The 24,708-nt window shown below is 43.8% G+C and overlaps 2 protein-coding genes across 2 annotated transcripts; both read left to right on the top strand.

Annotated features, from left to right (window-relative positions):
- The first annotated feature begins 2,826 nt into the window (after window positions 1-2,826).
- On the top strand, window positions 2,827-10,196 carry LOC149342062 (uncharacterized). The gene is made up of 5 exons (XM_089546735.1): window positions 2,827-2,940; window positions 5,359-5,510; window positions 8,328-8,395; window positions 9,158-9,241; window positions 10,066-10,196. The coding sequence occupies exons 1-5, from the start codon at window positions 2,827-2,829 to the stop codon at window positions 10,194-10,196; spliced, it is 549 nt and encodes a 182-aa protein (XP_089402861.1).
- A 1,965-nt stretch (window positions 10,197-12,161) lies between these two features.
- Window positions 12,162-24,460, top strand: LOC149342061 (uncharacterized). The gene is made up of 7 exons (XM_089546734.1): window positions 12,162-12,174; window positions 15,546-15,598; window positions 18,376-18,527; window positions 21,219-21,286; window positions 22,062-22,064; window positions 22,636-22,719; window positions 24,330-24,460. Exons 1-7 carry the CDS (start codon window positions 12,162-12,164, stop codon window positions 24,458-24,460), a joined length of 504 nt encoding a protein of 167 aa, XP_089402860.1.
- The last annotated feature ends 248 nt before the right edge of the window (window positions 24,461-24,708 follow it).

Genomic DNA, 24,708 nt, shown 5'->3' with positions numbered 1-24,708 from the left:
AGCAGCGAAGAACTCCACCTGAGGTCACTGCAGAGAGCAGCAGTGACGCGGGGGTGCATTGCAGTTCAGTTTTTTGCTTTTGTGTATTATGCAAGCCAGAAGCTGCATGACTGTTATATTTTGATATACGACACAATAAAATATATTATCGCAATGGCCTAAAAATAAGACAGATTCAGCGTGTAGTAGTTGCATAGTCTTTCCAGTCGAAGGCAGCGCTACCGGCTGCGTGTCAGCGCATGCAGGAGCTCTCTCGTTTTCGGCACGGTGGGCCGCCGCTCTAGTTCGTATGCAAGCCACGCTGCAAGCAATGGCCTCACTATCGCCACTAGCGGCAGAAAGTGTCAAATCTTTGTTAATTTCCTAAAGCTATGCTTTTCAATACAGCTTCATTGGATTCAGATTTTAAAATACATTTGGAAATGAACAAAATGTTGATAACATTATCTGTTGCCTTTCAACGTATTCGAGAGAAGAGAAAGGGTTGATACAAGTGTGCACCTAGTGCGCACTGGTCGTCTTTGGAAATGGAGAGACAGATAGAACCTGAAAGAGAAGACACACCTTTGACGCGCCCGAAAAGGCGCGTCAAACAGCTAGCGGCGAGTGTACAGATAGATAGCAGAGAAGTCACGATTTCGCGATTGCTGATATGGCGCTGATAACTTCAGGTAGCGCTGCGGCCTGGTATTGCGCGGTGTATTGTGTTTGAAGTGTGAAACAGGCGCGCAGGGTGTGCTTGTGTCCCCTTTACGTGGCTTTATCTCTACATTTTATTGTCCACTGCCTGCGCACGTTCCACGCTATCTTCGTTCACTGACTGCCATCATCACAAACTCGGATGAAACTCGGGCGAGCGCCAAACTCGGGCCTTCCGGCATAGCGCCCCAGAAATGTTTTTGACAAAGTCTCATAATAAATTAATTCTAAAGCTTGAATCAATTGCACTTGCTGAGATACTAGTTATCTGGATTTCAGACTACTGAACTAACAGTAATCAGTATATCTCAATGGATGGAGTTGAATCAGATGCTCTTGCAGTGACTTCTGGAATGCCTCAGGAGAGTACTCGGCTCTTCATTATTTTTTCTACATATTAATGGCATCAATGAAACAGCTCTTCCTGGCGAAGAGATTTCTTTGTTTGCTGGTGACTGCATGCTCTGTCGTGAAATGACACGTTCTTAACACTAGGTTGACATAGGTATCTTTCTAACATCCTTGCAGGGCGCAGAAATGGGAAATGGTCCTGAACAAAGAGATACAAAATTCTTTCGCGTGAGACGTAACAAAAAATTGATTACAGGTATACCACCTTGGGCAATCACCATTACATTAATTCTCCAGCTCTATATACTTCGGTATAACATTAAAAATCTGTCCTGGAATTCACATATAATAGATACCTTTCCATCCGCCTTTTGTAAATTATGTTTTTTTTAAGGAATGAATTTTCGAGAGCCCCGTTCTCGTTAAACTACTCGCCTATAGCTCACTAATCAGACCTAACCTCGAGTATGCATGCACGCTGTGGAATCCATCTAATAAAACGAATCTTAAAAAACTTGCAGGAATCTAACAGAGGCCGTAAGATTTATTTATTTCAAATTCTTTCCGTTCGATTCTCTGCCTGAGGTAATGAAACCTAACAGTATCCAGCCTACTGAGGAAAGAAGAGCAAATATTCGTGGACAATTTCTTTCCTTGCTCATAAATAACAAACTGGCGCCTAATCCTGCGCCCTATGTATCATTTTTAGCAACACGCCTCACACATCGCCATCATCCCGGTTCACTTACCCCATACTTTTCTCGAACTAGCGCACTTAAGTTTTCCTTTTTCCCGCGTACCACAAGAGATTGAAATTTACCGACACCATTACAGACAGCGTAGAGTGATTCTTCATGTTTTTTTTTTAGTTGTTCAATTTATTTGTTGCCTTTGGATCTGTAATATGTACTTCTGTGTTTGTTGTACGTGGATCTGTAATATAATTTTCAGTATGAAAAAAAATTCTAAAAAGACAATGTCGCTAGATATGTGTCACCAGTACGACACCAGAAGCAAAAATATAAGCTAAAAACAGCAGAACGGAGAAAATATTATTTTATCTATGAGTTTCCTCGAAGGCAGCGTTCTTGACCGAAGACCATTGTGCTGATCTGGGTGGCATGTAATTGCGCTGTTACCAAACTACGTATCAGATGAAGCATATTCGTAAGCTCCTCTTCACTTGACTCATGCAGTAGGGAGGAAGATCATTTGTAGAGTACCGGTTCAACAGCAAAACGGAGCACAGCCAGCAATGAAAATGTTTCATTTTTAATGCGACACTAATCATAAATATTAATGATACTGCATGAGGACGACGTGGACTGAACTGGACTGAAAATAAACAATTACCTGAAGCTAATTGAACTGTCAATCGAACGTAAAAACGTTTAGACTCCGTACACCTGCTGCTCCGCAAAGGGAGAAAGCTTTAAATCAACGTTTATAAATTTTCGCAGACGTGAAGGTGAGAGTCTTTTTTTTAATTAGTACATATCGGTGTTAGAGTTTCATTTGTACGCTACCGGCGACATAAACATCAACAAAGAGACAACTGCGGTGAAAAGAACTGTACCGTATATGAGTTTCATCAACAAGAACATACTTGACGCTACAGAGCGCAGATCAGCATAGGAGTTCCTTGCGGGTACCATATCACTTGTATTTCACCTACTCTCGAACCAACTGTTACCGTATTGAATATAAAACATCTGCGGGTCTGCCAGAAAGATTAGTTGCGAGGCCGACCGCAGTAAACTCGCTGCAGGCGTCAAGATGAGGTCGCTCTTTTCAATAGCCGTGTGCGGCGTTTGTCTACTATTGGCGCTCCCCAGTGTTATGTCCAAGGCGAAGCATCAGCTTAAGCATGACGTCGTAGATGCATTCCAGGCACGTGAGAGAACTTTTTGTTTCCTTCTCGTTGGCCTATACCCACTCTGTCACTCCGAACTGTAGCCATAGGTTCTGGGTGCCACATTTATCCCTGTTTGAGTAGCTGAAGCCGTTAACGTTCAATATAGCCTTCTTGGTTGACTATTTACCTCTGTTTCAATCGTCGTGAGTTCGAAAGTACCGTGACGCACAAAAATCTAAGCTAATCGATCTTATTCTGCAGTAAATTATTGATAACTTAAATCCTAAGCCTTGAATCTTATATGACAGGGGCAGTTAGATGCCGCAGAAAAGACACCGCACATGTGAACATCGTCTCAAGTGAAGGGTCTGTACGCGGTGAACTGGTGAGAACAGCGACAGATTCCTATAATGCACTGCTATCTAGATGAAAATGGTAGAATCAGCTAGAAGTTTTCATCTATTGAGTTCATCTTCAGCACACTGACCTGCCCCGTGACACAAGCATTCCGATCAGATCTTGAAATGCAAAAATTTTGCCATGAACTTACAACCCGGCCAGAGGAAATTTTATGGAACCATATATTACGTTTTATCGCATAAAACGAATTTTTCCCCAATCTGATAGTGTCAGTTATGCTGTGCCACACTACAATGCAGTATGTGATTACAGTTCAGAGCTGAAGGCTTTAAATGTCTTCAAGGAGCGTAGTTTCACAAACTCGAACGCAGAATTGCGCACGCATCAGCAATCGTCCCTTCCCAATTCAACGCACGCCGAAGACCAGCTATACGCTCACTGGTGCGTAGCAGCTGTAGTGTAGATAAGTTTGTCCCATTCTGAGCTCTTTTGAGTTCTCCCGAAGTTGGCTCACGTATCAAGAAACGAAACCTAATATCCGGATACGTCAAAAATTTGGTTAGTCAGAGCAATACTAGGAACTGAGTTTGTCGCAACCGCACCCAAAGCATACACAGGAAAGCTGCCTGAAGATTGTGATCTTAACCGATGTGTCAGCTTAGCTGCTGCATGAGGTCTTAGCTCACGAATGGATGCCAATAATAGACTTCGGCGTTAGGGCTCCATCATCCAAACTGACTTAAGATATGCGGCTGTACTTCACGCCGGTTAACAAGGAGACGGGCACAAGTGTAGTGTACTGAGATTCTCGCGCCAAAGCACATCGTGGGCTTCAAGAGAAGCCGTACCGAAGGGGTTCGGATTTTTATTTGGACCACCTGGTCTGCTCTACTCTGTACACTGACATCGCACTGCTCAGCGGCTGTTTTTATGTCGCATTAATAAAAATGCGGCAGCCGTGGTCAGAGATTCGATACCTCGTCCTTGGGCTTAGTAACCGAAAGGTATAACCACTAAGCAGCGGGAAGAGGACTTATGAATAGACGATGCCGAATGCTCGCGACCACCGTGCCCAAGGAGAGATAGCGGCGGGAGAGTTAAGCAGGAAACTACCCCGGAGTAATGGCTTTAACAAAGCACAGCGCTATGCAGTTAAAAAGCTTCGTTTCAATATAGGCGCAACCTATGCAGCCTCGAAACTAGGAAATAGGATGGGCCATACACAGGCTGACAGATGTGAGAATATCACGTAGATCAAAAGCCCGTACGATCTGAGGAAGGAACACAATTGCGACGTCGTGCATTGAGTCAAGCAGAGGAGTTTTATGATACAGTGTGGACTTTTCTGTGCCGCTTACCATTAAGCAGGGAGACGCGCAATGCTAAATAGCAAGCTTTTTACATTATAAACGATCGCGGATACGGACCAGCATGATGAGAGATTGCTACTAGGCCGAAGAACTGATCTCTGCAGCCCGCATAAAACGAGTGAAATTGCACGGCGCAAGTGTTTTAATTTGACAAATACCAGCCAGGTGGTTGAAAAATGGATAAACAGTAGTGGACAATTGGAGACAACTTATTAGTTATGCAGCAGTGTCATCTCTAGTACAACTTGAGGCAGCGGCCTTAATCTCTTCGACCCTCCCATTTAGGCAGCGGCTAAACCGCGGATGAGACCGTAGACTCACTGCCTATGAATAAGACTGTAAGCCATTCTATTCTTTGCCATAATGCCAGCCAAAGCGCAGACCAAACTCTATCAGTCTTGACCGCGTTCACTGCGCAGGGGGCCGTCCCCGTTCCTTGCTGCAAGAGGAACAACTATAGTGGCGTTAGAGTGAAATAGTTCTTTTGAAGGGTTGAAGGTTTATTAAAACGAAATACAAATAAAATGCAAGGTTCATAAAAAAGTTAGTACAGTAGGAGGTCGCAAAGTGAAAACTGTTTGGGGGACCTCAAACCAGGAATACATAAGAAAAGTACACAAGTTTGACAGAGGAGCTGGAATAAAAGTATACAATCAAGGTAAAACCTATTAGTGTAATTTCCGGCAATAGATAAGTTATACAATGACAGATCGTTTGTGACAGATCTTCGGGGATCATGACTACGGTGTTGCCTTGCTCGACATTGACCTCGACGGGGATCTAGACTGCCTGACTGCCAGACGAACGGAGTTCGACAAAGACGCTCCCAGTGCCACCTTTGTGTGGATGTTGGCTGGCCTCAACGGCAAAGAAAAGTAAGAGTGAAGGTCCTGTGGTTCACCAGAGCTGCAAGACCTTCAGTATGTATTTTTTAAAAAACAATTTTTAAATTAACCGAAACAAGTAGTAACCTTCAGATGGGGGCACACCTTGCTGGCCGTTCGGAAAGATTTAAAATTGATCGAGCCCCTTCATGCAGCCCACACCTCTTTATCAGAGGCTATAAAAAAGCGCCTCTCTTCGTCTCGCGTTATTAAAGTCAGAATTTGCGCTGCTGTCATGTAGTCTCTATTGTTTCTGTCCGGTGTTCGTCATTTCAGCGCAAGATATTTCTTCAGAGTTACATTCGGCCCCAAAACTGAATTTACAGCATAGCACCCAGGAACATGCAGATAAATTAGAGCGTTGAAATACGTCGTTCAGTTTTACGTTTTCGGGCACTCCTACGCGGCCTTAGACAAATCCCATGTGCACTCTGCGAGGTATCACTACTTCTTCAAGCTTCGTCTACTAGTGTAGCGCTGTCTTTACGCATGCTGTTATCAGCCCAACAGAGCTTCTAAACCTTTAGTGAATTTTCGCGCGGAATTTAAGGACGCACAAATTGTTTCTAACCTAAAGTAGCCGTAATTAGTTCTAAACTATTCACAGGCATCACGAAAAGTACCGTGTTCTGGGTCCCGCGATGGTTCAGCGGCATTTCCATTGTTTAAAGGCCGCTCGGCTCATCATGGATCTCTACTGCGGTCACTTTTTCTCTCATTACAAAGCGAAACGTCTTTCGTGAACTGCGAGCTCTTTCCTTGACTGCAGGAATGCATAGTGCTTAGCAAAAAAGACATAGACCTGCAGATATCATAACCAGAAAAAGGCTCTTCTGACATGAAGGCAATGGAAGAAAAAAAACTTGATCCCCTCGTCAAGAGGGAAGTACACCTATATATGTGTTGCTCCCCTGTTGCTTTTGTTTGCTTTTTGCATTGTTTTGCTTTTCATGCAACTTTGGTTTTAGAAAATAACTTCTTATATAATTCATGTGGTCTCTTCTATCCTGATTAGTTTGCTTGCGTGCTTTACTCTTTTTTTTTACACGGATAGTATTGAATAATGGAAGCGCTACACTTACCACTGCATTTTGTGAGTCAGTTGCTTCTATATAAGTTGGTGTTGCTAAAAAAAGCAATGAAAACTTTATTTTCAACGTAAATATTATACTCCGCCAAAAAATGAACACTGATTTCAGAAATAAACCGCAAAAAGTACTATAAATTTTCTAAAAATAAATCCCCAAAAATGCAACCCCTACATATAACCTATCTAATTTAGAAAGAGGAACGACACTTTAGTATGCTTCGTTTATTAATACTTCGCGTAGATCTGCATGTGTTTCAGACGGTTGCATCGCTAATTCAGAATTCCTAACTCCTATTTTGTCTGAGAAACAGGCCGTATGCTCTCACAGTGTAATATTTTTTGTGTTAGTTTCGTGTTTAAAATTACGTAACAAGAAAAGAAGCACACTTCAGTGTTGCGTTCGGCGACTGTTGGAACGTTCACGAAAGGAAGCAATTTGCCATCGTTGCTTTCAATTTTTGCACTGAATTTGTCCCTTCATTCATAATGTGCACAAATGTGTACGCCCCATATTTTGTTTCAGCTTCGGCCACTGCAGATATATATTGCATAGCTAAAGTGTGGATAACATATTCTGAACATTCCCAACAAATGCATAGGCACGTATTGAGCCAGGTATAAGAAAAAGAACGATGAGCACTGCTTTTAAGAGAACACAAACAAAACTGATTTGTTTATTAATAGCATTTATATGTGAAATTTATTTAGCCAGAATAGGTATAACTGACACGCTGAAGAACGTGTTGCGCCACATTCTGAAGTTAATAGCACCCTACAAAAACTGATACTTTCCTTCGGGGAATGTGGAACTTTTTGTGAGCACTCAACGACCGTACCTTTGAAAAGTAAGAAATATAGAAGAGTTTCCTATTGACATTAATGACAATTACTGACTTAAGTAGCAAATTGCATTGAAGTGGTGGATGAACGTTTTATTTGTTGACTTTGCTGCACAACAGCGACGCTCACAGAGACAAAACATCTGAGAGCATGCTGAAGCATTCGGCGGAGAAAGTTCCTCTTCAAAGTCTTCAACTGCTTGTTCTGCGCTGTGCTTTCTTCCGCCTTCCTTTCCTTCTTTTGTGACTCCTCTTCCCCACTGAAATTCCACAAACGCAATGATACCGCCAGGTTTCCCTAGATATCGCAGGTGCACGTCTGGCCCCAAGTACACCGCTGTGCCGATATTCGAAGCACAGCACGAGACGCTGGCTCTTTATAACGACGGGTCAAAGGCGGCGAAAACGGCCGAGTAAAGAAGAAAAAAGTGAGGCCGAGTGTTTTGAAGAAGCGGCACGCAAAGCTAATCTATTCGCGCTGCCCCTGGTTCTATCCCGCATATGGCATTAAATATCATAAGATTTTTTTTTTATTGTGACTTCCAACTATGAGGATTCACCCGGACGATGTACATAATGTAATAAAATGGAGGTTCTAAAGATAGGGCGTTAAAAAAACATCGGCCAATCACTGCATGGTGCTCAATACGGTACTCTATTGAGGATGGAAAAACGAAATTAGTGCAAGGCGACTTGCGTAAACTATTATTATTTGCGTAAACTATTGCGTAAACTATTATTAAACTATTGCGTAAACTAATATTACATTAAAATTATTTCCGAAGAGTTTTGCGATAATCGCATAGGCGCCAATTTGGCGACTGTTTCTAGCCACCATTTTTAATTATCCGTCTGTATACTTTCCTGCCTGTTTTTCAGATATAATATAACCTTCCATATTAGACCTGGGTCAGCGCCTGACAAGCCTGTGTTCACAGTCGGCGACGGTAAATATGATCAACTTCTTGTGCGCAAAGTTCTTATTTTATTTTTTAGCTTACTTTCTTACCGGCCATTCAGGACGTACAGAAATGCAAGCAAACAGCGATTTGCTTAACAATCTTTCAAAATTTTCAGCTTTCATTCTTAATTCTCGAGTGTTTTTAATGTAATAAAAGGTGGGTTACGAATATACATAAATATAGCAGTAAAATATAAACTTCTCTTTTTAGAACGATTCAAACACATGTTGCGGCCTCTTACGAAGCGCCTTGTGCTTACATACATATCACCACATTAGAAACGGAGGCGGTGCTTGAAGCGGAAATTTTTTAGCCTGCCAATAAAGTAGTTTTAATGAAACCTAACGTAATTTTCAGCTAAAATATATACCTGTCGGCGGGCAAACCCTGGCTGGTATCACTAGCGGGACATAAGTTAATTCTATTGCTTCGCCGGTGTAGGTTTATGAGACGGCGTAAAAAACTACCTACTTTATCTTTCAGCACATTATTGGTAGGAAAACGTAAAGAAGAGGACACATAGTATCACACCTTGCACACAAGCATACATGTCGAAGCTTGGGACCATTCATCACAATTTATCGGTTCCGCAGTAAATTTCCTTAGCCGAACTCTCTCTTTTTTCCCACAGTTGAAGTTCTGAAAACTGTGTCGGCTATGCGCTGTTAAATGCTTTCATCTTCAGAAGAAATTACACTGAAGGACCACGAGACACTAGACCAGTGTTTTATGTTTGTTTTTTTCCAGACGGCCCTGAGCAGACTGCGAACTTCATCTACACAGACCACAAGACGTGCGCTGTTTTTGATGTTCCGTTTCTAGGCATACAAGGTAAACATAAACCACGTTGCATGTGGTTGCTCAATGCAGCCTTGTCGCTTTTCTTGCAATGTGAAAAGACACATCGTGCAACTTTGAAAAGCTTTTTCAGTCGATCAAGCACAAGACTCGCAACGGTATTGCGCACTTTACCTTTTCTGTAGCTAAGATCACAACACTGGCTCACTATAAAACTAGTTAGCATCACAATAGTTAAGTGTGGCTAGCATGTCAAAAACCTGGCATGAAAAATTTAGAAGGCGCTGATTTTGAAATCAAGCAGATACTGATCCTAACTTAATTGTCGCTAAATTAATATCAAGCGCTCATTGCGAGGATACTTAACGTTTTCTTCACTTCATTGTTTCACTGGTTTATGTTAAACAGGACGTTCATATCTTTCGTAATATATGTTGATAAACAAGAATTTTGCGCGCGTAATGGATACGGATACCAGGCATCGCACTCTCAGAACAGATGAAGACTTTAAGGATATTCTGAAATGCTTTAAGTTCTCCTGTTTTCGTTTGAGCAATTAGCCTCTCTGAATCGAGACCCAGGAACTGGCAGTTTTGGCTGTAGTTATCAATTCGGATGCCACCGGGTGTAGCTAAATTAATACCAGAAAAGAAAAAGCAAGCACCAGGAGGCGATCCTCCCCTCAAAATACCCCCAGGGCATTTAGTAAGGGTAAAATAAGCCAATGAAACATAAACAAAGGGTGCAATTATTGTTTTTCGTCGATTGGCTTTCTTTATCGTTTTGTACAGTGTATTTGTGCTACTCTGTCGAACTAATCTGCATAGCCACATTAAAGTCCGTCGGTACCGTTGCAGAATGCATGCTCTGGGTGACGAAGGATGCCATAGACAAGGTGCAGCAGGACTGCATCGATGAGTATGAAGACAGCTGCGACGTGGAAAATGTGGCGTACGATGAGGACACCTGCAGTCAGTTCGTCGTCTAAATGCGTGCTATAAAAACACTGTATCCTAAAAGATACTGGTATATGAAACGGGCGTCTTGTGTGCACAATAAATAAAGAAGAAAATGGCTTCTATCAAAACCGTGCCTCATGTGCTTGGATTTTCAAGACAGGTATTTAATGAATGTCTGTCTGCCCACAGGCATATACCCCAGAAGGGGCACTGATTTAGTTGAGTAGCAGTGACTGGCAAGTAAGACATGTGCACCTAGGAGCTCAAGTTCTGTCTGCCCTCAAGTGTCCACGCAAGGTAGTTTAATTTACAGACACACACGTACCAGAAAGTGATAAGAGAACTTTGAGCAGGTCACATATATGTCAATGCCTTACTAGAGGTGCTGCGAGAAAACAGTGATTTAGACTGTTCACAAGGGGGTAGGAATCAGAAGTAAGAAAATAGATTAGAAAATCAATAATTTCAAATAAAATTTTGTAAATTGTTTTCGCAAACGAACATATGAGAAAAAAGCCTGCTCATGGGAGAAAAGACCGGAAAGAAATACTCTTGGCATCTCTAATGCTTACCATAACGCGCCACTAATCTTCCAATTTGCTGTCGGCTCAGTGCACGTGCCACCGAAGCACCACCATTGGGGATAGCAATCGTGTCCTAAGTACGCCAGCACTGTATTAGCCATAGTATAAAACTAAGCGAAAAACCTCCAGAGAAATCTCGACGGGACGTTGAGGCCTCCCGTGCCACGTGGCAACCTGACCAGCCGTATCCGAGTATCGCAAGTATGTGCAGTATCGGGTGTTGGTAGTGTATCGAATACTGGCAGCCGCATCTGAGTAATGCGACGAAAGGAGTACGAGCAACAAGCCCGGCTTCTAAGTGCCAACAAAATGTTGTTCCCGACTACGTACAATGGACCTGCCAGTACACAGCAACCAGCCTCATAGTCAGTTGTGCTTGTTAAGGAGGACTTCGCTCCAATATAACTTGAGTATCATGCTAGGCTAACAACCAGGCATACCTCTCCTGTATTCATTAAAATCTCTTTCTCTCCTCCTCCAATACAAAGCCAGCGGTTACCAAGGACACCAGGCAGAGAACATAAAACTAAAGGGCAATATGCGCGCGAACGCTCCACACAAACTTAGAGCATTAGTCTAACGAATGCCGCTCATTCATCCTTAATGAGATCATTTGAGCATCCTGCGATGGCACTAAAGCAAGCATGCATACATCAGACATACGCTGAAACTCTCCGTGCTGCACAACACGGTGTAGAAACGCATCTTGCGAAAGATCACTCGCGCACGGTACACTGAAATTAACACTAGCTCACGCGTATTATCTAACTGATCGCTGTCGAGGTGGTCAAGCACGTGCTTCCACTCTTGGGAATGCCACAGGTTTCTCTGTATCAAGAGCCCGGAATTGGGCATATACTTTCTTTACTTCCGCGCACCTCGCAGTTCAATAATAGCGGGCATTAGCGCGAACCTGAATCTGAATCTGAACCCTTATGGCATGTTTTCATCGGTCTCTCGTTTATGGTTCTTGCAAAGAAACGGACGGGGAATATGTTGCTAATAAGAAGAACTTCAATGGAGACTGTCTGTCACGCTGACGCTTCCTCTATCCCGCCTTAAAAGATTACTACTAATAGGCCGAATCTAATAGGATACAAACCTTACTGCACCTCTTCCATAGGGCACTTACGTCCTGGGCCAGGATGGAGATCTACGGCTTCAGTAGCCAATAGTTCTCTCACGCTCTGCCCACACCGAGCTTGACACTTCCACATTGTGCACGCAGGCGAATGAAGTAGTGGGAGTGCACCTTGCCTTAGATGGTCACCAACAGGCTTTGGTGTTTCCGGTTTATGCCAGATCATTCAGTTCTACGATCTGACTCATTTTTTGTTCACAACGCTGATCACGCCGGACTTTCTGCAGAACGGAACCTTAACGCTGTAGCGTTATAGGGCAGCTGCCAATATGCCCCCGTCTGGTAAGCTCTGGAGCAGGAGTTCGTCTATCGAAAGTTGAGGAAAAGTGTGTCGCCGCAGACAAGGGGCGCGAAAGATCGAAGCACCAGGCGTGAGGTCAGTCAAAAGGATCTCCTTTTCACCGTACACGGCGAGACGCCATGCACGGTTACACAGGGCTGGGCCAGCCAACATGGCTCGGGAATCTTTGATGCTGCACCTAACCATCATCCGCATGTTACAAAATACCTCTGCGGGGAGAACAGCACCTGTCATGTCAAGGCTGGTTCAATTTTAGCGCTTCTCAGCGTTGCGGCTGGTGTGACAAGCAGCCTTTTGCGCGGTTGTACAACCTCGCGTGATTGGCAGTGTTATTAGCATCTCATTTCGAATTGTTCAATTCTATACAGGGACATTCCCCACGGCCAGCTGTAGGCTGTGGGGAATGCTGGCTAGGGCGAACTGCTGGCTAGTAACGTGACATACGTTTTGCAATCTTTTGCTAGATCATGTCTTCCTAAGTTGGTTGAATACGAGGAAAATATATGTCCACATAAAACTCATGTCGTATTCCACGAACAAAAGCAAAAGATCTATTCTTACATTGCAGCAGCGGGCTATTTGAAGGCTATTGCGTTTTGCCCTGTGTGCTCTGAGCGAAAATGTGTGACATCAAATAGTCTGAAATGGAGGGGGGGGGGGGGGAGTACTATTGAGCGCAGGCATAAAGATTCCAGTTGATAGAAAGCAAAAGTTCACATTTCTATCTCATTCCTCTGAATATAGAGTTTGATATGCTGATCTGAGATGAGGTACTGATCTCCGACTCTATCCGCGAAATGTATTGTGTTCTTTGTGGAAGAAAGCAAGGAGCCGTCGATTCTATAACGTCATAAAAAATCAGACGTATGCAGTGTGGGGTTGAACAAGGGGGATAATACGCTCTCGCCGCTTTACCGCGGCTGACACAAAACCGTCGACGCCACGCTTTGAATGCGAGCGTTACCGATCAGACGCGGTCAACGACGGGCCATTCTCTGAGATGGAGCGAAGTAACGACACTCTGGCTTACACAAAGAAGGCGCTTACTGCTACAATATCCCAAGCAGCCCTAGTTATTGGCCTAGTATCGGAAATTAATGGTTTTCCTGCGCTCCTTTGTGCAACCTGCATTTGCCAAAACATTTCTAATATTGGGCCAGTTGCCTGTGGTGGTTGGGTAAAGCCAGCTAGCAACAAAATACGCTAAGGAATCAAGGTCGTCCGACTCACCAGCAAGGTTACAAGCGAATCTCCGAGGCAGGACGGGACGAGTTTGGAGGAAAAATGTTCCCCGACGAGGCCTCGACCTACTGGCGGAGAGCGGAGTGCCGCGTCGGAATGTCAGCGCTTTTAACTAATGCCCTTAGGGTGCTCAATTATCAAGAGACATGTAGCCCAGCGTGTATATTAAATATATCAGTTTTTATAATCTCGAAAACGTGGTTACCCGCGGCGCTGTGGCTGAACAAACTTCGGCTATTCCGACGAGTTAGGTGCACTGGAGAGGTTGCTTTGCCTGCAAGCTTCGCGACAACGCATGTATTTTGGCGCGATGTTGGCAAAATTTGACCACAACGCTAAGGGCAACTGTAAACAGATGTGGATATTACATACGTTGTGCAACAAGCCTCTCAATAATTCAGGAGCCTAACGGTAATAGTTAAAAAGTTTACAATTCAATATTAGTTAACCACTTTGTTAGCATGCGCCTTATTGTATTTTGATTTACTTCACCGCTGCCAATGCTATGCGGAAAAAATCGCTCTTTCAATTTAAAAAAGCTTTTTTAAAATTGTGTAGTCCTAGGTGAAGCACCCTGTATATCGCTCTAATTCTAACCCTATCCGCGCACTCTACCAGTAGCTCCCTTAATCGAGTCCGTAGCCCAATCCATACATTAAGGTTTCCTTTTCGTCTGCCTACTTCCAGCTTACTTTACCATTATACTCCTACATTAAGAGAGTAAACTAAGGCTTAACGTCGTGCTGCACCGTCTCAGCAACATGAGAAAAACTTCTGACAGCTGCTTCCTTGAAACTTTAAGTGTTTTACTACTCTCAAAATTGTGCTTCTTCTTTAGCTTTACTTCTAAGACCACTGCGCCTTCGTTTTTTGTTTATGTTATGCCAAACTCTGAGTAAGCTTCTCATAGAGAAGATCCCACGGCTGTCATGTTCTCATGTGCTGATGACACCCATTTGCCACATGTAATGCTGCTGTTCCCAAGCAATTGAAGCTGTCTTTGATATCACTTTTGAGTTTCGAGGCAACAGTGGAATATTGTAGACACTGTTATGAGCATATTGACGACAGTGGTCTAATATTTGAATATGTAACAAAATCTTGCTGTTGAAGTTTGTCCTCCGCCCGCACTGAGGAATTAGGACTGCATGCAAAACGCAATGGTGCAAGTTAATGAGAATAATTTCAAAGCCAACACGAATATTGTAGGATACACTCATGACCGTAATGATGAAAATTGGCTAATCTTGCGATGTGTAACAATATCTTTCTTTTAAAATTGGTCTTCAGCTTGCCTTGAGTTGATCAGGCTGCAATATAAAACTGATGGGCTACTTCTTTCACAATAAAAGTACAAAACTACACGCATCTCGAAAAAGATTCTGAAGATACAATAATTTTACCTTAAAATATGCTAAACACTTAGTAATCCTATCTAAAAAATGCTCGTGTTCCAAATTTCACGGTACCATGCAAGATGAAAAATATTCATAAACTCCTTTTTCTCTTAGCTTATGTTGTAGGGGACGCTAATTTACAAAGTAACGGAGTAACAAAAAGCAAAGCAGACCACATGAAGCAATGAATGAAAAAGTAATCTCCATACGAGACTGATAAAAAACAGTCATGACATTACATGGCGCGGACAAGCACCTAACTAGAAGGAAAAGAAATAATTACATGGAGCTAATTTGCCTGCCAGCGCAGGGCAGTAACCTTTCGCTGCACTAAGAGATGAACAGTCATAGTCAGGTGTTATAAACGTTCGTGAGGCTTCGAAGCGACCTTCTTCTCTCTCTTAATACAGATTGCAGGAGCTTTCTTTGCAAAAGTAAAGATTGTGGCCAAAATCAAAAATTCTTCTATGAGTGCGTTGGTAACGCTGCCGAAGCCGATCTGTGTATTTGTGAATCATGTGTCTAAATTACCTGGGGTTGACTCCCCCACGTGCCAAACGCTACACTACATGATATAAGAGCATTTGCGGCTGTGTGAAATAAATATCTAGTTGAGGCCCACAGGAGTGGACCTTCTGCCGCAGCCAAGATGTGGTCACTGTTTTCGAAGGCCATGTTAGGCGTTTCTCTTCTTCTCCTGGCGTTCCCCACAGCTCACTGCGAAGCGAAGCATCAGCTTAAGCATGACGTCGTAGATGCATTCAAGGCACGTGAGAGATATTTTTGACATACATCTCCAAGTCGCTTGCAACTACAGCTCCAAATTCTAAACGCAGTGTATATAGCCCTGATTGTGTAGGTAAAACCGTTGTCGAACATTGTGGGGTCCTTTGTATAGTAATTTTTTTTAAATCTCAGTGGGAGTGATTTACCAAATGCAGCGATGCTCATAAATGCATGCTAATCAAACTTCTTAATTACTGATAAGTTACACTATAAACTCCGAACCCCAATGACCGTGACAATTTGATGCCGCAAAACAACCCCTCCACTCGCGAACCTCTGCTGTAATGCAGCTCCTGTACGCAGTGCACTTGTGGAAGCAGTACCGGATTTTTAAGCAATACTGCATTTCTAGGAAAAAATGGTTCGGGCAACGAGAAGCTGTCATGATTCCAGGTTGATCTCCGGTGATGTAAGCATTCACATGAGGTCGTAAAATGAATTCTGATAAATATGTGCAGTATAATACTGCAATGCAGTCTGGAATTACAACAAAGACGTGTATGAACTAAATATCTATATGCAGTTTGCTATCATGAACAAGAAAACAGAACTGCGCAACCCCCGGCCATCGAACTAGTATCACCCACGACGAAGTCTAGCTAAACTCACTTAGGTGTAGCAACTGCAGGGCAGGCAATCCCGCACCGTGAAGATGCGCTGTGATGGTCCTGCGCCACCAAACGATAGAATTGCGTTCCATGAACAGTCCCGAAGGTTATCCCTGTGTCTGTAACGAAGCAATGGTACAGCGAACGCTATATCCGGATAACCCTATAACTCGGGGTGAAAGTCCAGGGTTCCTACACATCAGTTTTGGTTGTAAGCCAGCTCTCGAGTACAGCAAGTACTTTTATGGATTTATTGAAGGCCCTAGCCCATTCTTCCGATGTGCAAAAGCTTTCTTTTGTTGCAAAGCAACACGACGCGAGTCGCCGAGCCATTTCGCGGAGCTGAGGAAAGGCCATACTGCGCATGCGCGAGGAGCAGTGACGTCACACGGCGCACAGCTGGCGCGCCGCCGCCGTCGCTGCGCGGGTGACTCAAAGGTGCCGCCGTCGCCCTCGCCAGTTGCGCATGCGCAGTAGAGGCGCATAGGTAGCCTGCCTGGGCCGCCACCACTGCCGTGCCTTTTCCATCGCCGCTCTCCCTCACCCCTCGTTGCTTTCGCGATCCTCCAGGTTTAACCAGAGCTAAACCACTGCCAATTTTTTCAAGTTCTTCCATCGCTCGCATCGACTACTTAAGGCTCAATAAAAAGCAATGGGTGACGTTTTTGACGTTTTTGAAACTTTTAAATTGCCAAAGCATCCCAACCTACCGAGGAGAGATGATTTCTATAGTGGAATCTTGCGATATGAAATAAAACAATTACGTTCACAAACAACTTCTTGTTCAGAAATCTGCTTGTCCAGAATATCTCGGTATATACGACAAGTTTTTCACAGCAACAGCCAAAATGTGCTAACGACAGTTGCCTGTCGAATGTTTTCTTGGTCAATTTGCCTGCACGCTAGGTACTTGTGTCAGCCTAGGTAGTGCATGAGATCTCAGCGCACGAAGCGACGTCAATACTGAACGTCGGGGGTATTCTGTCATTCACTGATGTTCGATGTCCGAGTGTATTTGCGCAGATTGAAATGGAGAGTGGTAAAAGTGTGGTTTATGCCGCTTAACATCTTCAAGCAGTCCATAGTCTAGGAGTGACGCCGCGTAGTGAAAGACTCCGGATAGTTTAGTCCGCCTAGTTTCCTAACGCGCACTGACACAGCAATATACAAACCGGTATTGTTTCATTTGGCATCCATCGAAATGCGGCAGCCACCGCCGAAATCATATCCCTAGTCTTAGGGCACAGCAGCCGAATCCCATAGCCACTATGCCACAACGACAGTCTGTCGACAAAGATAAGATGATAGGCTTGAAGACATGTCGGCCGAGGAGTAAAGGAATATCGCTGGAGTGATGGCTTTAATTAACCACAGCGCTATGCGGAAAAATGGTTCTTTTCAAGTGAGGTGAAAGTCACGCAGCCTTCTGCTTCGGAAGCAGGGTGCGGCCTTACGAAGACGCACAGTTGTGAGGCTATGCCGTAAATGGTCAAGATCGGGAACTACCCAAGGAAGGAACACAACAACGAGATTGAGCATTGGGCAGAACGAAGGAGTTTTTTGAAATGTAGCAGACTTTTGTGCGACTCTTTAGGTAAGCGGCTAATAGCGCAAAGCTTAATTGGCAGTCTGGAAAAGGTTGCGGATATTCAGCTGCAAGACAAGATATGGTTATGAGGCCGAGAGCCTGATTCCCCCTGTAGCTCACATATAATGAAATTAACAGCAGAACCTGATCATTTGAATCTCAAATGCCAGTTTGGTGGTGCTGACAATCGATAAGTCATAGAGTTACACGGGAGGCAACCTGTTCACATTGTTATGCAACTCGTGCAACCGATTTTGGTCTGCCTCGAAAGCAAGAATTTTTTTAATACCCGGTAATGTCTTCAGAGCGAGTTGGCGCCGCGGCCCTGACTTTCTTCAACCCACCTACCTAGAGCGATTAAAAACCAGAACAGGCTCGAGACTCACTGCGTGTTATATATTGGAATATATAGTCTCTTTCAGACAATGCTTGCAAAATCTCAGACAGCGTCGTGTCTGTCTTATGTAGGTTCAGTCTACTGGGGACGTCCCAGTTCCTTGCGGGAACAAGAACTTTTGTATTTTTGTGTCGCGTTACAGTAAAATTCTTGCTTTGTGGCAGATCTTCCGGGATTACGACTCTGGTGCTGCCATGTTCGATATTGACCAGGACGGAGACCTGGATTGCTTGACCACCGTGCGTACGGAATTCGATAAGAACGGCCCAAGCGCGGCGTACCTGTGGATTTTTGCGGGTGTCAACGGCAAAGAAAAGTAAGAGTGAAGTTCCTGTGCTTTCAGAGATTTGCAAGCCATACTATTCGTTTCGAGAGGACCAGTCAGGGAGTTGTGAAGTGGTTTCTGTTCTGGATCTTACGTTTAACGATTTTCTGAAAATTTCGTTTGCCTAGAATTTGTTTCTGGAATATTTTGTGGAAAATGGGAATGAAAGAACAAAGAGAGAAAGAAATGCCGCTGTAAAGGGCTCCGGATTAACTTCTACCATCAGGGGATCGGTGAAGACCAGCGGAGGATGAAAATACAGCGACAGTGAAGAGTGCGTGAGGTGGAAAGAGGAGAACGAGAGCGGCGACCAGCCCAGAAATGGCACTAGAGTAGTGCGCGCCGTGATCCGTTAGCTCGAACAGAATCTCAGTGGTGGTGTATCGCTCCGCGCGCTGCTCAAGCCGACACCCCTAACCGGCTCCGTTCGGCACTGCATGTTCTGTATGCAGTCGCCCACGGTTCAAATATCGCAGCAGTGCAACTAACACCCTAAAAACTGTGCATGGCTGCAACGCGGAGGTATCATCACCATTGTACACAAATTGCAGTTTTTCCCCAGGTAGTGTGAAACGTTTTTGCGAGCACGTCTGGTCCCGTCCATTTCAAAAATCAAAAACTTTGTGAATTTGCTTTTGAATGTGTACTAAGTAGTGCTTGCAGGAATTTGCAGTGAAGAGGCGATTGAATGGGTTGTTTGTTGAATATTTTCCGCGTAACTATAAAGCAAAAAAGCCAACACGTGTCAGAGAGAGTTCGAGCATTCGCCGGACGAAAATGCTATTTAATATCTTGTTCTAAAGGTTCTGTCGTGTCCAATCTTCACTTTATGGAAATCATCGTGCCTACCGAAAGCCCCAAAGAACGCATGATCCCGCAAGCATTCCCAAGATGTCTCAGATTCCACTTCTGTTGGTTCTGAACAAGCCGAAGGCGTGCAGCTCACCCTTAGGGGTCACCACTGAAGTCAGGCGCGCCACTCCCATTTCCAACATCATCATCACTTTAAGCTATGACACCACTCTTGAAGGAAACATTTTATAATTAAGGCAAGGAAATATTTTTACTGCTAGAATTGTTAACTATATAGCGTGAATATCATGAATCGGCGCAAATCTTTAATTTTTTATTTTTAATCGCAACATCTTAATTTGAAAAGTGCTAAATTTAACTTTCACGCAAACAGAAATAGCTCGCAAGCAAACACACACCATAATACGTTGAAATACAAGCATGTACGCCTTTTAGTTGTCCAATTAATTGGAACAAAAATCTGTAATGAGTTCGCAGGCAGTTATCGCAAAAAACGAAAAACATGCACTAAAATCTGATCACCGAATGCGTGGAGATTCAGATACAAGGCTACATAATAAATTATTTGTGTATTTGTATAATACTGCTTCGCTGCATGCCTTCTTACGTAATAAATGAGCGTGCGAAGTTTCAAAGAAAAATTGCGACTAAGTTGTTCCATTTTGGTTTAACACGAAAAGGACAAATTTTTATTGTGAAAAAATGTTATTAAAGATTACTGCTTTACAAACAAGTTTCTAGATATACAGAAAGCAGTCCTATTAGACTCAGATGCTCAGCTCATGTACGTAGGCTCTGCTTGAGCATTTCCAGCGTCTTTTTTTTGGCATTTGTTGCAGATTGCCTTGTTTCTTTTTTCCGACTTCATTTAGCACGCTGCAAGTAACAATTTAGCCTTCAAATTTTTAAGAGCACTAGGTAGAGTATTATTATTTTTGCAAAAGGTGGAAGAATGTTCGCGGTTATAAAAATCTATAAAAATTCAAGCCGTCATTTAAAAAAAAATTGACTTAAGCATCCTTAAGCATCATGCCTTAAGCATCCTTGGATCTACAGCGCACTATTTTTTATGATTAGTTTGAGAGATGGAGGCTGAATATTTTATGAAACGTTTGAACAATCGAAAGAAACTAAGATCAAAGCCTTCAAGCAGAATATGAATCTTATATTTTATGGGTGGCTACATTGGAAAAGATCAGTTATTTGCATCGATGGCTGATTCCTTGATTCCTGAAGGTTTAGCAAAGCCCTTGGTAATCATCTCACACCGCATTTAGGTGGATTCTTCTAATCGCCGCTATAAGAATAAAGGACAAGAAAATTATGTTTTGCGTTAATATTTCTCTCCACAAAATATTGATGGCGGGTCTGCATATGCCGATTAAGGTCGAAAGAATAAAACAATCTCCAACAATCTCCAAAAACAAACAAATCACCTCAAACGGGTGATGTTCGTTATCTGAATAAAGGGACATGCAAATGTCCCGAAAGTTAACATTTCTAGCCCGCTTCTCTTTGTTTTTTTGGTAAGTTTGTTTCACCACGTCCACAAAATTTTGCATCTTCAGAACAGCTTTCGTTGAACCTTGAGCTAAGCTCATCAAGTCGCCTCACCATTTCAACGCCTACTCATACGCAGTTAACGATCGTGTTCAGTCAAGAGTACAGCCGATCGACGGTGCGAAATACTAGCAACTGAATGCACATTATGGCCTCCTATTCCTGGTGGACAACGATATAAAGAGTAAAGCGACATCTTTAACCTCCACTGATTAAATTCTCTTTTAACAGCCGCGGGACAAATCGCAAAACCACAATTTTAGGCACGACGAAACGATATATGTCATTCCGTTCCTGCCTGTTTTTCAGAAGAAACGTAACCTTGCACCTGAGACCCGGATCGGCGCCTGACAAGCCTTTGTTCACGGTCGGCGACGGTAAATATGTTAAATCTTCAATACAAAATATAGCTCAATATATGCGCATGGCGACGCTCTATTTACTTTTGTTTCTCTTACTTTTCTGCAATCTCCTATTCAGCTCTTACAGAAAAGCAGGCGAGCTGTAATCTGTGCAAATAGTTTCTTAATTTACTAAACTTTGTTTTGCCTTCGCCTATTACCCTTAATGTAATAAAACATGATGAACATGATGTACTTATACTCTACTTAAGCCGGAAAACTATCAGTTACCGGCTACAGTTATTGAAAAAGAAGTTGCGGCCTCTTAAAACCCAACTTCCCGTAGCATGAAACCATATAGAAAACGGATAATGTCCTTGAAGAGAAAATTTTTTATGCGTTGCATATTGCAATCACTCAGTTCAGCCCTTGGGCGCAGCCGGGCAGCCACCATTGACCTTGAGCGCAACACGTGACGTGACGTCACGACAGCTGGAGGAAAAGCTGGGCCCCAACTCTCGCGGTCACGCGCGGCCGCAGCCACCACCTGACTCCCGCTCCTCCAGCTAGGGGCGCTGCGCCGGCGCGTGACGTCACGGAGGAAAAGCTGGGCCCCAACTCGCGCGGTCGCGCGCGGCCGCAGCCACCACCTGACTCCCGCTAGGGGCGCTGCGCCGGCGCGTGACGTCTTCCCGAGAAAATAGAGTGCCGCCAAGCAATACCTCGCCCTCAAAAAAAAAAAGACCGCGCAATATGCAACGCATTCTTGGCTTAACCAAGCTAAGCCTGGGCATCTTTTTTGCCTCATTAGGTAGTTTTTATGAAACCTTGCGTAATTGTTATCTCAAATACTAGTTCTCAGGTGGTAAACACTGGCTGTGGTATCTTTACTGCAAAACTAATTAGTTTTATTTTTTCACCTCCGAGAAGCGATTATGCAGCGTAAAAAGCCGTAAAGGTGATTTATCTAAGAATGCATTATGGGTATCCAAAATAAAGTACAACATATTGCAACATTCTTTGCAAAAAAAAACACGCAATGAAGCATCGGGCCGTGCGCCATTACTTTTTCTGAACTTTTAGAATTCTATTGAAATGAATTTAAGCGCACAAGAACACGCACACAAGAGGAGGAAACACAGACCTGTGTGTTTCCTCCTCTTGTGTGCGTGTTCTTGTGCGCTTAGATTCATTTCAATATAAGCTATGCACCATCTAGCCCAAACAGAAGTTTTGTTAATTTTAGAATTCCTTATCTTTTTTTTCTTAGTTCTTGTTTCTTATCGACACTCCGTCGTTTATCATGCACTCGGGCGTTCACCTTCAGAAGGGTACGACATGAAGGACCACGAAGCATTCAACAAGATTTTTGGCTTACATTCCAGACGACCCTGAGCAGACAGTGAACTTCATCTACGCTGACAACAAGTCGTGCACTGTTTTGGAGATCCCATTCGAAGGCCTGCAAGGTAAAGCTCATTAAGCTTGCCGAGGGGCTAATGACTGCACCCTCTTCCCTTTTCTTAAAATTTAAGTTATGTATCGTGCAAATGTGACTAGCTACATCAATCCAACAAGCACGTGATTCCCTGGTATTGCGTCCGCTGCTTATTTGAAGCTGAGAAATTAGATTGGCGTACTGTGTAGCAGTGGCTGGCTTGACGCCCTCTGATATTATGGTTCCTAGTTGATAAAAATGCTTAGCTCCGTGCTTTTGGCATGATAGGCTTGGTTCCTGTGGGCCGAGCAGCCTAGCGCCACAAGTTGCACAATGCGCAATTTTTTTTCCTGTCGACAGCACTTGGAAAAAGATTACGATAAGACGCTGTAACATGCATGCTACACTCATTTGAAACTGTGGCGAATGTATAACAATGATATTGCATAATTACGGCAGCAGTCGGATGATATAGCCTTTCTAATTATTACACTTTGTGACATTACAGGAACTGACTGCGACTGTTAAGAAAGCATGAGACCAAGGTAGTGCTGATGTTGCAATCAAGCACATATTCACGTTAAATAAATGATCACTTCTTTAGTGCTGAACTAGACTTTCTTAGGCTATTTGCCTTTCTTTTATCACGTAATTTGATTTGCATCTCTTAAGCAGAGCGTTCATACGTTTAGCAATATATGTTGTTGAAAAGGGCTTTGCTTGCGTGAAGAAGAAGGATAACGGGCATAATAAACTCAGCACAAGTGTCGAATTTTGTGCAGATTCGTTGTGCACTAAGCTTTCCGTTTGCGTTTGAGCCATTATTTATACAGCTTGAAAATATGGCTGAGGCTTAACTTGGTTAAGCCTGGAGAATGCGAAGCATCATCGTGTCGTGTAATTTGAAGGCGCACAACCACAGCGACGGCGCGAGGTGGGCCCCCGTTTCTCCACGGTCGTGACGTCATCGTGTCACGTGGTGTGACGTCATGTGTCACGGGATTTGGAGGCGCACAACCACAGCGACGGCGCGAGGTGGGCCCCCGTTTCTCCACTGTCGTGACGTCGTCGTGTCACGTGGTGTGACGTCATGTATCACGTGATTTGGAGGCGCACAACCACAGCGACGGCGCGAGGTGGGCCCCCGTTTCTCCACTGTCGTGACGTCATCGTGTCACGTGGTGTGACGTCATGTATCACGTGATTTGGAGGCGCACAGCGACGGCGCGAGGTGGGCCCCCGTTTCTCCACTGTCGTGACGTCATCGTGTCACGTGGTGTGACGTCATGTATCACGTGATTTGGAGGCGCATAACCACGGTGAAGGGCTGAAGTGGTAGCTAAAGTAGTATGCTTCGCATAATACTGGCCCAGCACATCTGATCGGTTTGGCTACAGCTTTCGACACCGGGTGTGGGTAAACTAGTGGTACAAAAGAAAAACATGCATCAGAATGAAAGCCTCCGCTAGCATGCCATGGGGCTTATAACCACAGAAAATCAGGCCAAGGAAACAATAAGAAATGGACTTTTATTTCAGTTTGCCCTCCTGGCACTTTCCGCGCACTTCGTACCGTCTATTTTTGCTGCCTCTATCGAAGTAGGCTTCATATTCCTATGATTTTTGGTTGGTACCATTCCAGAGTGCATGTTGTGGGTGACCAAGGACGTCGTAGACAAAGTTCCAGAGGACTGCGTCGACCAGTACGAAGACAACTGTGACGTGAAAAATATAGCGTACGACAAAGACACCTGCAGCCAGTTTGAAGCCTAAACGCACGCTATATAAACACTGGTTTCGAAAAAATACCAAAAGCTGAAGTCGCCGGCTTGTGAATGCATTAGAGAAAATAAACTGTACCTTCTGTCTAAAACATGCCCCATGATTGCGTTTCCAGGGTAGACAATAAATGGGTGTCCGCCAACAGCCATAAACCAGTTGACGGGCGTTCATTCTGCCCAGTAACAGCGACTGTGGAAAATTGAGGGCAAGCGTGCAGGAGAACAAGTGCTCAATGCCGT

This window comes from Amblyomma mixtum, chromosome 5 (genome assembly GCF_055824585.1).
Source record: "Amblyomma mixtum isolate Tamu chromosome 5, ASM5582458v1, whole genome shotgun sequence".
NCBI lineage: Eukaryota > Metazoa > Arthropoda > Arachnida > Ixodida > Ixodidae > Amblyomma > Amblyomma mixtum.
The sequence above is the reverse complement of the archived record's forward strand: the minus strand, read 5'-3'. Positions and strand labels throughout refer to the sequence as shown.